At 44.4% G+C, this 15,517-nt stretch overlaps 1 protein-coding gene across 1 annotated transcript in view; it reads left to right on the top strand.

Annotated features, from left to right (window-relative positions):
- The window catches only part of LOC138259722 (mucin-2-like), a 256,782-nt gene that overhangs the window by 71,944 nt on the left and 169,321 nt on the right, over positions 1 to 15,517 (top strand). The window contains exons 14-15 of the mRNA XM_069207617.1: positions 2,278 to 2,406; positions 12,475 to 12,603. Coding sequence (XP_069063718.1) covers positions 2,278 to 2,406; positions 12,475 to 12,603 — 258 coding nt within the window. The remainder of the gene's footprint in view (positions 1 to 2,277; positions 2,407 to 12,474; positions 12,604 to 15,517) is intronic.

Genomic DNA, 15,517 nt, shown 5'->3' with positions numbered 1-15,517 from the left:
CACATGTTCCTCACATTTCTGTGGCAGAAAGTTCTGGAATCTGAGAGGAGCCACGAATTTCCTTCCACCCAGCGTTCCCCCACGTCTCCCAATAAAAATGATACCTCACTTGTGTGGGTAGGCCTAGCGCTCGCGACAGGAAATGGCCCAAAACACAACGTGGACACATCACATTTTTTCATAGAAAACAGTGCCTACCTGTGGATTTTGGCCTCTAGCTCAGCCGGCACCTGGGGAAACCTAGCAAACCAGCGCATTTTTGAAAACTAGAGACCTAAGGGAATCCAAGATGGGGTGATTTGCGGGGCTCTGACCAGGTTCTGTTACCCAGAATCCTTTGCAAACCTCAAAATTTGGCCAAAAAACACTTTTTCCTCTCATTTCGGTGACAGAAAGTTCTGGAATCTGAGAGGAGCCACAAATTTCCTTCCACCCAGCGTTCCCCTAAGTATCTCCATAAAAATGGTACCTCACTTGTGTGGGTAGGCCTAGCGCCCACGAAAGGAAATGGCCCAAAACACAACGTGGACACAACATATTTTTTCACAGAAAACAGAGGTGTTTTTTGCAAAGTGCCTACCTGTGGATTTTGGGCTGTAGCTCAGCCGGCCCCGGGGGGGGGGGGGGTCGGGGGGAAATGCCCTAAAATAAATTTGCATCCCCAACCCCCACCCCCCCACCAGGAGCGACCCTCGCCTATGGGGTCGCTCCCCCTGCGTGACATTGGCGCCAAAAAACAAATCCCCGGTGCCTAGTGGTTTCTGCCCCCTTGGGGGCAGATTGACCTAAAATCGACCAATCTGCCCCCAAGGGGGGCAGAAATGGTCTAAACACAGTTTGCCCCCCAGGGGAGCGACCCTTGTCTGATGGGTCGCTCCCCATCTCTAAAAAAACAAACAAACAACAACAAAAAACACAAAAAAAAAATCTGCCCTGGCGCCTAGAGGTTTCTGCCCCCCCCCCCGGTGGCAGATCAGCCCAATAATAGGCCGATCTGCCCCCGGGGGGGCAGAAATGGCCTAAAATAAATTTGCTTCCCCAACCCCCACCCCCCCACCAGGAGCGACCCTCGCCTATGGGGTCGCTCCCCCTGCGTGACATTGGCGCCAAAAAACAAATCCCCGGTGCCTAGTGGTTTCTGCCCCCTTTTGGGCAGATTGACCTAAAATCGACCAATGTGCCCCCAAGGGGGGCAGAAATGGTCTAAACACAGTTTGCCCCCCAGGGGAGTGACCCTTGTCTGATGGGTCGCTCCCCATCTCTAAAAAAAAGAAAAAAAAACACACAAAAAAAATCTGCCCTGGAGCCTAGAGGTTTCTGCCCCCCCCCGGTGGCAGATCGGCCCAATAATAGGCCGATCTGCCCCCAGGGGCGGCAGAAATGGCCTAAAATAAATTTGCATCCCCAACCCCCACCCCCCCACCAGGAGCGACCCTCGCCTATGGGGTCGCTCCCCCTGCGTGACATTGGCGCCAAAAAACAAATCCCCGGTGCCTAGTGGTTTCTGCCCCCTTGGGGGCAGATTGACCTAAAATCGACCGGGGCAGAAATGGTCTAAACACAGTTTGCCCCCCAGGGGAGCGACCCTTGTCTGATGGGTCGCTCCCCATCTCTAAAAAAACAAAAAAAGAAAACAAAAAAAACACAAAAAAAAAATTTGCCCTGGCAACAAGAGGTTTCTGCCCACCCTGGGGGCAGAAATGGTCTAAAATAAATTTGCACCCCCCCCAACCCCCCTCCCCCCCCCCCCGGGAGCGACCCTCGCCTATGGGGTCGCTCCCCCTGCGTGACATTGGCGCCAAAAAAACAAATCCCCGGTGCCTAGTGGTTTCTGCCCCCTTGGGACAGATTGACCTAAAATCTACCAATCTGCCCCCAAGGGGGGCAGAAATGGTCTAAATACAGTTTGCCCCCCCAGGGGAGCGACCCTTGTCTGATGGGTCGCTCCCCATCTCTAAAAAAACAAAAAACAAAAATTAAAAACACAAAAAAAAAAATTGCCTTGGCGCCTAGAGGTTTCTGCCCCCCCTGGGGGTAGATCGGCCTAATACCAATAGGCCGATCTGCCCCCAGGGGGGGCAGAGATGGCCTAAAATAATGTTGCCCCCCCTACCTCCTCCCCCCCCCCAGGGAGCGACCCTTGCCTACAAGGTCGCTCCCCTTGCATAGTGCATGATCCAAAGTTTGCTCCTCAGAGTGTGAAAGTGTATTTTCTGGTCTTTATCTATTGATTTCAAGTGTAACCTTTGTAGATGAGGACTCTGCTCTTTCATACAGGTCATGAGACAACTACGACAAATTCTATTAACATCTCTGCAGCGCCAAGCATCACAGCCAGCCCAACAACTATGTCAACCATGGTGACTAATCAAACCACTCCTACATATTCTACCACCACCACTTCAGGTAATGCTTTGCAATCACATTGATGTATTTTTATAATATCACTCAAAATACACATACTTAGGGGTTCCACAACTGCTTAGTGCATTATTTCCAAAATCATGTTTTTAGTCAGCATTTCAATTGGCATCCTTTTCAAGCAAAGGAGTTCTGAAGATAATTACATACGTAAAAGTATTTGTGTTGCACCTTTAAAGATGAAACAATGGAAGGCATCTATCTTTGCAACTATTACAATTATATAATATGAGAAAAGCACAGAAAGCGCTTATTTTTATTCTTAAATCTTGCCTACAAGAGGATTATTCTCTACCATGCGGACTGTACGACTCTCATATTTCAATTTATATGTTAATTATTTTTTAGGCAAAAGTAATGTCATTGCAGTGTCTGCTGAAGTGAATTATTATTACAGAGCCAACCATATTTTATAAGATTTTACTTCAAATTTGCAAAGCGCAGTGAAAGCATAAGTTTCTGCACAGAACTTCCTGTGTACGTGAGGGTGGTTCCGATACAAAGAAAGCAATGATTTCATTGGCAACACGATATAAGGCAGGATTTGAATGTTTTGTCCCCAGTTTACCACCACTGTGAGAGTTCCCTCCTTCTGCTCCATTTTTATCCTCTCCTTCATGGTCAGGGACTTATGGAAGTGTCAGGGGAAATAAACTAAGTCATTTCATTCTCTGTGGAGAGGATCTTCACTTGTAACTAGTCCACAATCTGAGGCTATTTAGAAAACATGAGAACTCTATAAGATCCACCAGCCTTCGACAGTGAGGTTGTGATATGAGCAGTTGTAAGTTCATGGGATCTGATACTTTAAGCATACAAGAAGTGACCACAATAACCTGAGTCAAATTGCCATCCTTTTGCTGCTGTAGTAAATTGTTATACAATAGGTAAGCACAGACTAGAAATGATTAGTCATAACAAAGCAAATTAGCCACAGTGGCAGAAGAACAATGGAGCTAAACTCTTGTGACATATGCAGAAGAAGTTTCTGCAACTCACTGTCTTATCCTGAAAAACCTGGAGTTGCCCATATCTATAAGATCCAAAGGTGTTTGTTGTTATTGGTGGCCAAAAATCCATATGACCAAGGCTTTAACCCCTTCGCTGCAAGGCCTTTTCCCCCTCCTGTGCCAAGCCTTTTTTTGGCTATTTGGAGCAGTTTGCGCTTACGCCCTCATAACTTTTTGTTCACATAAGCTACCCACACCAAATTTGCGTCCTTTTTTTCCAACATCCTAGGGATTCTAGAGGTACCCAGACTTTGTGGGTTCCCCAGAAGGAGGCCAAGAAATTAGCCAAAAAACAGTGAAAATTTCGTTTTTTTCAAAAAAATTGGGAAAATGGGCTGCAGAAGAAGGCTTGTGGTTTTTTCCCTGAAAAGGGCATCAACAAAGGGTTTGCGGTGATAAAATCACCAGCTTCCCAGCTTTCAGGAACAGGCAGCCTTGAATCAGAAAACCCAATTTTTCAACACAATTTTGGCATTTTACTGGGACATACCCCATTTTTACGTTTTTTTGTGCTTTCAGCCTCCTTCCAGTCAGTGACAGAAATGGGCATGAAACCAATGCTGGATCCCAGAAACCGCAACATTTTTGAAAAGTAGACAAAAATCTGAATTCAGCAAGGGGTCATTTGTGTAGATCCTACAAGGGTTTCCTACAGAAAATAACAACTGAAAAAGAAAAATATTGAAATTGAGGTGAAAAAAACATCAATTTTTCTCTACGTTATACTCTGTAACTTTTTCCAGCAATGTCAGATTTTTGAAAGCAATATACCGTTACGTCTGCTGGACTCTTCTGGTTGCGGGGATATATAGGGCTTATAGGTTCATCAAGAACTCTAGCTACCCAGAGCCAATAAATGACCTGCACCCTGCAGTGGGTTTTCAATCTATGCCGGGTATACAGCAATTCATTTGCTGAAATATAAAGAGTAAAAAATAGCTATCAAGAAAACCTTTGTATTTCCAAAATGGGCACAAGATAAGGTGTTGAGAAGCAGTGGTTATTTGCACATCTCTGAATTCCGGAGTGCCCATACTAGCATGTGAATTACAGGGCATTTCTCAAATAGACGTCTTTTTTACACACTGTCTTACATTTGGAAGGAAAAAATGTAGAGAAAGACAAGGGGCAATAACACTTATTTTGCTATTCTATGTTCCCCCAAGTCTCCCGATAAAAATGATACCTCACTTGTGTGGGTAGGCCTAGCGCCCGCGACAGGATATGCCCCAAAACACAACGTGGACACATCACAGAAAACAGAGGTGTTTTTTGCAAAGTGCCTACCTGTAGATTTTGGCCTGTAGCTCAGCCGCCACCTAGGGAAACCTACCAAACCTTTGCATTTCTGAAAACTAGAGACCTAGGGAAATCCAAGATGGGGTGACTTGTGTGGCTCGGACCAGGTTCTGTTACCCACAATCCTTTGCAAACCTCAAAATTTGGCTAAAAAAACACATGTTCCTCACATTTCTGTGGCAGAAAGTTCTGGAATCTGAGAGGAGCCACAAATTTCCTTCCCCCCAGCGTCCCCCTACGTCTCCCGATAAAAATGATACCTCACTTGTGTGGGTAGGCCTAGCGCCCGCGACAGGAAACGCCCCAAAGCGCAACGTGGACACAGCCAAATTGGTGAAGGAAAACAGAGGTGTTTTTTGCAAAGTGCCTACCTGTAGATTTTGGCCTGTAGCTCAGCCGCCACCTAGGGAAACCTACCAAACCTGTGCATTTCTGAAAACTAGAGACCTAGGGGAATCCAAGATGGGGTGACTTGTGTGGCTCGGACCAGGTTCTGTTACCCAGAATCCTTTGCAAACCTCAAAATTTGGCTAAAAAAACACATGTTCCTCACATTTCTGTGGCAGAAAGTTCTGGAATCTGAGAGGAGCCACGAATTTCCTTCCACCCAGCGTTCCCCCACGTCTCCCGATAAAAATGATACCTCACTTGTGTGGGTAGGCCTAGCGCCCGCGACAAGAAACGCCCCAGAGCGCAACGTGGACACAGCCAAATTGGTGAAGGAAAACAGAGGTGTTTTTTGCAAAGTGCCTACCTGTAGATTTTGGCCTGTAGCTCAGCCGCCACCTAGGGAAACCTACCAAACCTGTGCATTTCTGAAAACTAGAGACCTAGGGGAATCCAAGATGGGGTGACTTGTGTGGCTCGGACCAGGTTCTGTTACCCAGAATCCTTTGCAAACCTCAAAATTTGGCTAAAAAAACACATGTTCCTCACATTTCTGTGGCAGAAAGTTCTGGAATCTGAGAGGAGCAACGAATTTCCTTCCACCCAGCGTTCCCCCACGTCTCCCGATAAAAATGATACCTCACTTGTGTGGGTAGGCCTAGCGCCCGCGACAGGAAACGCCCCAAAGCGCAACGTGGACACAGCCAAATTGGTGAAGGAAAACAGAGGTGTTTTTTGCAAAGTGCCTACCTGTAGATTTTGGCCTGTAGCTCAGCCGCCACCTAGGGAAACCTACCAAACCTGTGCATTTCTGAAAACTAGAGACCTAGGGGAATCCAAGATGGGGTGACTTGTGTGGCTCGGACCAGGTTCTGTTACCCAGAATCCTTTGCAAACCTCAAAATTTGGCTAAAAAAACACATGTTCCTCACATTTCTGTGGCAGAAAGTTCTGGAATCTGAGAGGAGCCACGAATTTCCTTCCACCCAGCGTTCCCCCACGTCTCCCGATAAAAATGATACCTCACTTGTGTGGGTAGGCCTAGCGCCCGCGACAGGAAACGCCCCAAAGCGCAACGTGGACACAGCCAAATTGGTGAAGGAAAACAGAGGTGTTTTTTGCAAAGTGCCTACCTGTAGATTTTGGCCTGTAGCTCAGCCGCCACCTAGGGAAACCTACCAAACCTGTGCATTTCTGAAAATTAGAGACCTAGGGGAATCCAAGATGGGGTGACTTGTGTGGCTCGGACCAGGTTCTGTTACCCAGAATCCTTTGCAAACCTCAAAATTTGGCTAAAAAAACACATGTTCCTCACATTTCTGTGGCAGAAAGTTCTGGAATCTGAGAGGAGCCACGAATTTCCTTCCACCCAGCGTTCCCCCACGTCTCCCGATAAAAATGATACCTCACTTGTGTGGGTAGGCCTAGCGCCCGTTACAGGAAATGCCCCAAAGCGCAACGTGGACACAGCCAAATTGGTGAAGGAAAACAGAGGTGTTTTTTGCAAAGTGCCTACCTGTAGATTTTGGCCTGTAGCTCAGCCGCCACCTAGGGAAACCTACCAAACCTGTGCATTTCTGAAAACTAGAGACCTAGGGGAATCCAAGATGGGGTGACTTGTGTGGCTCGGACCAGGTTCTGTTACCCAGAATCCTTTGCAAACCTCAAAATTTGGCTAAAAAAACACATGTTCCTCACATTTCTGTGGCAGAAAGTTCTGGAATCTGAGAGGAGCCACGAATTTCCTTCCACCCAGCGTTCCCCCACGTCTCCCAATAAAAATGATACCTCACTTGTGTGGGTAGGCCTAGCGCTCGCGACAGGAAATGGCCCAAAACACAACGTGGACACATCACATTTTTTCATAGAAAACAGTGCCTACCTGTGGATTTTGGCCTCTAGCTCAGCCGGCACCTGGGGAAACCTAGCAAACCAGCGCATTTTTGAAAACGAGAGACCTAAGGGAATCCAAGATGGGGTGATTTGCGGGGCTCTGACCAGGTTCTGTTACCCAGAATCCTTTGCAAACCTCAAAATTTGGCCAAAAAACACTTTTTCCTCTCATTTCGGTGACAGAAAGTTCTGGAATCTGAGAGGAGCCACAAATTTCCTTCCACCCAGCGTTCCCCTAAGTATCTCCATAAAAATGGTACCTCACTTGTGTGGGTAGGCCTAGCGCCCACGAAAGGAAATGGCCCAAAACACAACGTGGACACAACATATTTTTTCACAGAAAACAGAGGTGTTTTTTGCAAAGTGCCTACCTGTGGATTTTGGGCTCTAGCTCAGCCGGCCCGGGGGGGGGGGGGTCGGGGGGAAATGCCCTAAAATAAATTTGCATCCCCAACCCCCACCCCCCCACCAGGAGCGACCCTCGCCTATGGGGTCGCTCCCCCTGCGTGACATTGGCGCCAAAAAACAAATCCCCGGTGCCTAGTGGTTTCTGCCCCCTTGGGGGCAGATTGACCTAAAATCGACCAATCTGCCCCCAAGGGGGGCAGAAATGGTCTAAACACAGTTTGCCCCCCAGGGGAGCGACCCTTGTCTGATGGGTCGCTCCCCATCTCTAAAAAAATAAACAAACAACAACAAAAAACACAAAAAAAAAATCTGCCCTGGCGCCTAGAGGTTTCTGCCCCCCCCCCCCGGTGGCAGATCAGCCCAATAATAGGCCGATCTGCCCCCGGGGGGGCAGAAATGGCCTAAAATAAATTTGCTTCCCCAACCCCCACCCCCCCACCAGGAGCGACCCTCGCCTATGGGGTCGCTCCCCCTGCGTGACATTGGCGCCAAAAAACAAATCCCCGGTGCCTAGTGGTTTCTGCCCCCTTGGGGGCAGATTGACCTAAAATCGACCAATGTGCCCCCAAGGGGGGCAGAAATGGTCTAAACACAGTTTGCCCCCCAGGGGAGTGACCCTTGTCTGATGGGTCGCTCCCAATCTCTAAAAAAAAAAAAAAAAAAAAAAAAAAAAACACACAAAAAAAATCTGCCCTGGAGCCTAGAGGTTTCTGCCCCCCCCCCCGGTGGCAGATCGGCCCAATAATAGGCCGATCTGCCCCCAGGGGCGGCAGAAATGGCCTAAAATAAATTTGCATCCCCAACCCCCACCCCCCCACCAGGAGCGACCCTCGCCTATGGGGTCGCTCCCCCTGCGTGACATTGGCGCCAAAAAACAAATCCCCGGTGCCTAGTGGTTTCTGCCCCCTTGGGGGCAGATTGACCTAAAATCGACCAATCTGCCCCCAAGGGGGGCAGAAATGGTCTAAACACAGTTTGCCCCCCAGGGGAGCGACCCTTGTCTGATGGGTCGCTCCCCATCTCTAAAAAAACAAAAAAAGAAAACAAAAAAAACACAAAAAAAAAATTTGCCCTGGCAACAAGAGGTTTCTGCCCACCCTGGGGGCAGAAATGGTCTAAAATAAATTTGCACCCCCCCTAACCCCCCTCCCCCCCCCCCGGGAGCGACCCTCGCCTATGGGGTCGCTCCCCCTGCGTGACATTGGCGCCAAAAAAACAAATCCCCGGTGCCTAGTGGTTTCTGCCCCCTTGGGACAGATTGACCTAAAATCTACCAATCTGCCCCCAAGGGGGGCAGAAATGGTCTAAATACAGTTTGCCCCCCCAGGGGAGCGACCCTTGTCTGATGGGTCGCTCCCCATCTCTAAAAAAACAAAAAACAAAAAATAAAAACACAAAAAAAAAAATTGCCTTGGCGCCTAGAGGTTTCTGCCCCCCCTGGGGGTAGATCGGCCTAATACCAATAGGCCGATCTGCCCCCAGGGGGGGCAGAGATGGCCTAAAATAATGTTGCCCCCCCTACCTCCTCCCCCCCCCCCCAGGGAGCGACCCTTGCCTACAAGGTCGCTCCCCTTGCATGACGGCGCAAAAAAAAGATCCCTGGTGCCTAGTGGTTTCTGCCCCCCTTGGGGGCAGATTGACCTAAAATTGGCCGATCTGCCCCCAAAGCGGACAGAAATGACCTAAATACATTTTGCCCCTCCAGGGGAGCGACCCTTGTCCAAGGGGTCGCTCCTCATCTGTAAAACAAAAAAACAAAAAAATCCCTGGTGCCTAGTGGTTTCTGCCCCCCTTGGGGGCAGATCAGCCGGATCAAAATAGGCCGATCTGCCCCCAAGGGGGGCAGAAATGGCCTAAATATATATTGCCCCGTAGGGGAGCGACCCTTGCCTAAGGGATCGCTCCCCAACTAAAAAAAAAGAACATCACAAAAAAAAAAAAGCTCCCTGGTGCCTAGAGGTTTCTGCCCCCCCTGGGGGCAGATCGGCCTAATAATAGGCCAATCTGCCCCCAGGGGGGGCAGAAAAGGCCTTCCCAAAAAAATGCCCCCCGGGAGCGACCCTTGCCCAAGGGGTCGCTCCCGTTTGCCAATTTCATTGAGAAAAAAAAAAATCCCTGGTGTCTAGTGGGGTTTCAAAAGCCGGATTGCAAGCAATCCGGCTTTTGAAACCTGTGAGAGACTTCAAAGGGAAGGAAATACATTTCCTTCCCTTTTGAAGCTAATCAGCGCGCGCTCGCGCGCTGACGTCACAGGGGGAGTTGGGGGGGGTCGGGGGTGGAAGGGGAAGGGCTTCCCCTTCCATCCCCGACTTTGGGGGGTGGGAGGGAAGCACACAGAGGGAGCGAGAGCGCTCCCTCTGGGCTGTGTGCCGAGGACGTAGTGGTTACGTCCTCGGCACAGCAGCACTGTGCCGCGGGACGTAACCACTACGTCCGCGGCACAGAAGGGGTTAAAGTTGTGACGCCTGAACATTCTGGGAAGAAATTCAATGTAGTTTAAGTTTAAGACCACTACTTGTGTCAACAGTGACTGATTGTGATCTCTCCAAGAATTTGGGTGAAGGTTGACTTTGCTCACTTCAACTTCCAGTTTACTCAGATTCCATGCTAGTCCCAGCAAGTAGTGTTACTAACAATGAAAGGAAATTTGTAGAACATGTGATTTGAAAACTGTTTTATGTACAAAATACAAGGTAGTAACTTACTTCCATGATTAAACACCATCTGCACGGAAGATATCTTTGGATGGAAATCCATATCAGTGAAGTAATCTCAATTGTGACTCATGATTAAAGACCGTCTGCAAGAAGCATATCCTTGGCGGAAAATGCACTTCAGTGAAGTAATCTCAATTATGCTCCAAGAAAGACACACTTTTGCTAAGGACAATTCATTGTTCTACTAACAGAAGCCTTCTCAGATGCAACTAAGGAGGATTTTGGTTTGGATCATTTACGAATACTTCACAAGAGGGTCACATCACATTGTGCTATACGTAAATTGATTTTTCACTCAGATAAGATTTATTACAGATTTCAGTAAGGACCTTGTTGAAAAATAAATTACTAAAACAATAATTGTATTAAAACCATTCAACTGGGTATTATGTATGTGCTTCAAACCCACTCTGAGTCAGGATAACACAGATCTTGAATCTATAAAAGCATCAATACTATCTGATTCATCATCCTTCCACTTTTCTATTCCAGCGAACCTGTAGAAAATTGACCTTGGCTTTGACATCCATCCTGGAAGTGAATATAATAGATTTATTTATTTTTCCAAATTGTTCAAATAGTTTTCAATATACTATTCCTTTCATACTATTGAAATGTAGCATTTCATGACTGAGTTAGAGAACTAGTGCTGAGTCTGCTTCTTCAAACTTAGAAGTTTCTCGTCTTTTAAAAGGTTTTCTAGTATCGGAGTGAACTTTCATAAACTGGTTTGAACTTCTCATCAGTCTGACAATCATCTTCCTAGTGCTTGTTGCATTAATCACAATAGAGGGAGTGTGCTCCACATATGCATTGTTGCCTCTGCACTTGTCTACTAACCACACCTAATGTTTACACTAGGCAATATTAGTGGCCAAAGGAGACTTAACGTACTTGTGGAAATACTCATCCAAAATATTGTCAAGGCGTTACATAGTGTACACATGCCAGGTAGTAGTGTAAAACGCATATAAGACTACATACTTCTAAATAAAAACAGAGTGTGGCAACTTTGCAACCTGCCAGCATTCTAATGCATGTTCTTACAGATGATGAGATCTGGGATAAACTTAAGTTATTCATCCATCTCTGTTTCCTCTTGCAAACAGAATATTCAAATTGCAGTAGGACTTAATAGTGGGAGTGTTACTGTGAGTACGTGTCTCCTATGGGTTACTCTCTTGTTAGTTGAAAATATTATTTACCCTGGTAGCAGTCAGATGTAGTCAAGTGAATGCTTAGTCCCCCTCTCAATTGTGACCAGATTTTTATAACATATGTAGTGATTTACCATTTGTGTATATTTGTTTTCTCATCCCTTTGTGTTTCTATATGTTTTGTATAATCTGTGCCTGCTGTGATTGATTTAGAAGTTTTAACGCTTGCTTTTTGGTCAGGAATGATTTCAGGACTTATTTTCTTGCTACCATTCTCTGACTGCTCTTTGAGACATAATAATTTTCCTATCTGAGCACTATATTTAGTAGGGTCCGGTGAAATATTGTGTGAGAAGCTTTAGTCCTTTCTGACATTTAATCATTATTTAACTTAGAAATCGTGATGAGTAGTTTTACTATTGTTTTTACAAGTATAGGCCTAAAATTGCAAAAATCAAGATCATCCATGACAGAAATCAAGGAGTTGAGTTGAGGGAGTTACTATAGATATTAAGCACCACTTAATTTATTTTTCTCTATTTTCTTCTGCATCATAAGAACTTTGAACTTCTTTTGCATCTTTGAATGTTTGATAAGAGCAAAAGCCCAAGTTGCCCTGTTTCAAGATTTACCAGACTATTCGCTTGTCTCATACTGTCTAAGGATCAAAACAGCTGCAAGAGAAGAATCAAACAGCTAGCATAGACAGAGGAGGAAAATACCACAAAACAAGATAAATGCCCGGTACAGGAGAAAATAATGTCTTGTTTCCATTCAGAGAGTAATAGTTTCAGGGAAGCAGGGGTTGCAGAAGGAACACTTATGATGCCATCAAAGTGTAGATTCACACATCCATTCCTCTCTTGTGTCTTTGAACATTTGTTTAGAGGCAGAATTTCAGGCAACAGATGTCCGAAGATTACATAACCTTTAAACTTCTGTCATTCAGCCTTTGAACTTCAAACACAGCAGTGATAGAGAGTAATAATAACTCAGATGCCATATGGCTGTTCTACAGACAGGGTCTTCATGTAAGCAGATTTTTCAGTAGCGGCAGTTTAACTATGTGCATAGTGCATGATTCAAAGTTTGCTCCTCAGAGTGTGAAAGTGTATTTTCTAGTCTTTATCTATTGATTTCATGTATAACCTTTGTAGATGAGGACTCTGCTCTTTCATACAGGTCATGAAACAACTACGACAAATTCTACTAACATCTCTGCAGCACCAAGCATCACAGCCAGCCCAACAACTATGCCAACCATGGTGACTAATCAAACCACTCCTACATATTCTACCACCACCACTTCAGGTAATGCTTTGCAATCACATTGATGTATTTTTATAATATCACTCAAAATACACATACTTAGGGGTTCCACAACTGCTTAGTGCATTATTTCCAAAATCATGTTTTCAGTCAGCATTTCAATTGGCATCCTATTCAAGCAAAGGAATTCTGAAGATAATTACATACGTAAAAGTATTTATGTTGCACCTTTAAAGATGAAACAATGGAAGGCATCTATCTTTGCAACTATTACAATTATATAATATGAGAAAAGCACAGAAAACACTTATTTTTATTCTTAAATCTTAACTACAAGAGGATTATTCTCTACCATGCGGACTGCACGACCCTCATATTTTAATTTATATGTTAATAATTTTTTAGGCAAAAGTAATGTCATTGCGGTGTCTGCTGAAGTGAATTATTATTACAGAGCCAACCATATTTTACAAGATTTTACTTCAAATTTGCAAAGCGCAGTGAAAGCATAAGTTTCTGCACAGATCTTCCTGTGTACGTGAGGGTGGTTCCGATACAAAGAAAGCAATGATTTCATTGGCAACACGATATAAGGCAGGATTTGAATGTTTTGTCCCCAGTTTACCACCACTGTGAGAGTTCCCTCCTTCTGCTCCATATTTATCCTCTCCTTCATGGTCAGGGTCTTATGGAAGTGTCAGGGGAAATAAAGTAAGTCATTTCATACCCTGTTGAGAGGATCTTCACTTGTAACTAGTCCACAATCTGAGGCTATTTAGAAAACATGAGAAATCTATGAGATCCACCAGCCTTCGACAGTGAGGTTGTGATATGAGCAGTTGTAAGTTCATGGGATCTGATACTTTAAGCATACGAGAAGTGACCAAAATAACCTGAGTCAAATTGCCATCCTTTTGTTGCTGTAGTAATTTGTTATACACTAGGTAAGCACGGACTAGCAATGATTAGTCATATCAAAGCAAATTAGCCACAGTGGCAGAAGAACAAAGGAGCTAAACTTGTGTGACATATCATGCAGAAGAAGTTTCTGCAACTCACTGTCTTATCCTGAAAAACCTGGAGTTGTCCATATCTATTAGATCCAAAGGTGTTTGCTGTTATTGGTGGCCAAAAATCCATATGACCAAGGCCTTAAAGTTGTGACGCCTAAACATTCTGGGAAGAAATTCAATGTAGTTTAAGTTTAAGACCACTACTTGTGTCAACAATGACTGATTATGATCTCTCCAAGAACTTGGGTGAAGGTTGACTTTGCTCACTTCAACTGCCAGTTTAGTCAGATTCCATGCTAGTGCCAGCAAGTGGTGTTACTAACAATGAAAATAAATTTGTAGAACATGTTATTTGAAAACTGTTTTATGTACAAAATACAAGGTAGTAACTTACTTCCATGATTAAACACCATCTGCACGGAATATATCTTTGGATGGAAATCCATATCAGTGAAGTAATCTTAATTGTGACTCATGATTAAACACCGTCTACAAGAAGCATATCCTTGGAGGGAAATGCACTTCAGTGAAGTAATCTCAATTGTGCTCCAAGAAAGACACACTTTTGCTAAGGACAATTCATTGTTCTGCTAACAGAAGCATTCTCAGATGCGACTAAGGAGGATTTTGGTTTGGATCATTTATGAATACTTCACAAGAAGTTCACATCACATTGTGCTATATGTAAATTGATTTTTCACTCAGATAAGATTTATTATAGATTTCAGTAAGGACCTTGTTGAAAAATAAATTACTAAAAAAATAATTGTATTAAAACCATTTAACTCGGTATTATGCATGTGCTTCAAACCCACTCTGAGTCAGGATAACACAGATCTTGGATCTATAAAAGCATCAATACTATCTGATTCATCATCCTTCCTCTTTTCTATTCCAGCGAACCTGTAGCAAATTGACCTTGGCTTTGGCATCCATCCTGGAAGTGAATATAATAGATTTATTTATTTTTCCAATTGTTCAAATAGTGTTCAATATACTATTCCTTTCATACTATTGAAATGTAGCATTTCATGACTGAGTTAGATAACTACTGCTGAGTCTGCTTCTTCAAACTGAGAAGTTTCTCGTCTTTTCAAAGGTTTTCTAGTATCGGAGTGAACTTTCATAAACTGGTTTGAACTTGTCATCAGTATGACAATCATCTTCCTAGTGCTTGTTGCATGAATCACAATAGAGGGAGTGTGCTCCACATATGCATTGTTGCCTCTGCACTTGTCTACTAACCACACCTAATGTTTACACTAGGTGTATTAGTGGCCAAAGGAGACTTAACGAACTTGTGGAAATACTCATCCAAAATATTGTCAAGGCGTTACATAGTGTACACTTGCTAGGTAGTAGTGTAAAACGCCTATAAGACTACATACTTCTAAATAAAAACAGAGTGTGGCAACATTGCAACCTGCCAGCATTCTAATGCATGTTCTTACAGATGATGAGAACTGGGATACACCTAAGTTATTCATCCATCTCTGTTTCCTCTTGTAAACAGAATACTCAAATTGCAGTAGGACTTAGTAGTGGGAGTGTTACTGTATGCGTCTCCTATGGGTTACTCTCTTGTTAGTTGAAAATATTATTTACCCTGGTAGCAGTCAGATGTAGTCAAGTGAATGCTTAGTGCCCCTCTCAATTGTGACCAGGTTTTTATAATATATGTAGTGATTTACCATTTGTATATATTTGTTTTCTCATCCCTTTGTGTTTCTATATGTTTTGTATAATCTGTGCCTGCTGTGATTGATTTAGAAGTTTTACCGCTTGCTTTTTGGTCAGGATTGATTTCAGGACTTATTTTCTTGCCACCATTCTCTGACTGCTCTTTGAGACATAATCATTTTCCTGTCTGAGCACTATATTTAGTAAGGTAAGGTGAAATATTGTGGGAGAAGCTTTAGTCCTTTCTGACTTTTAATCATTAT

The sequence above is a fragment of the Pleurodeles waltl genome, chromosome 9 (assembly GCF_031143425.1).
Source record: "Pleurodeles waltl isolate 20211129_DDA chromosome 9, aPleWal1.hap1.20221129, whole genome shotgun sequence".
Taxonomy (NCBI): domain Eukaryota; kingdom Metazoa; phylum Chordata; class Amphibia; order Caudata; family Salamandridae; genus Pleurodeles; species Pleurodeles waltl.
Note: the sequence above shows the minus strand (reverse complement) of the source record. Positions and strands in the feature narration are given on the sequence as shown.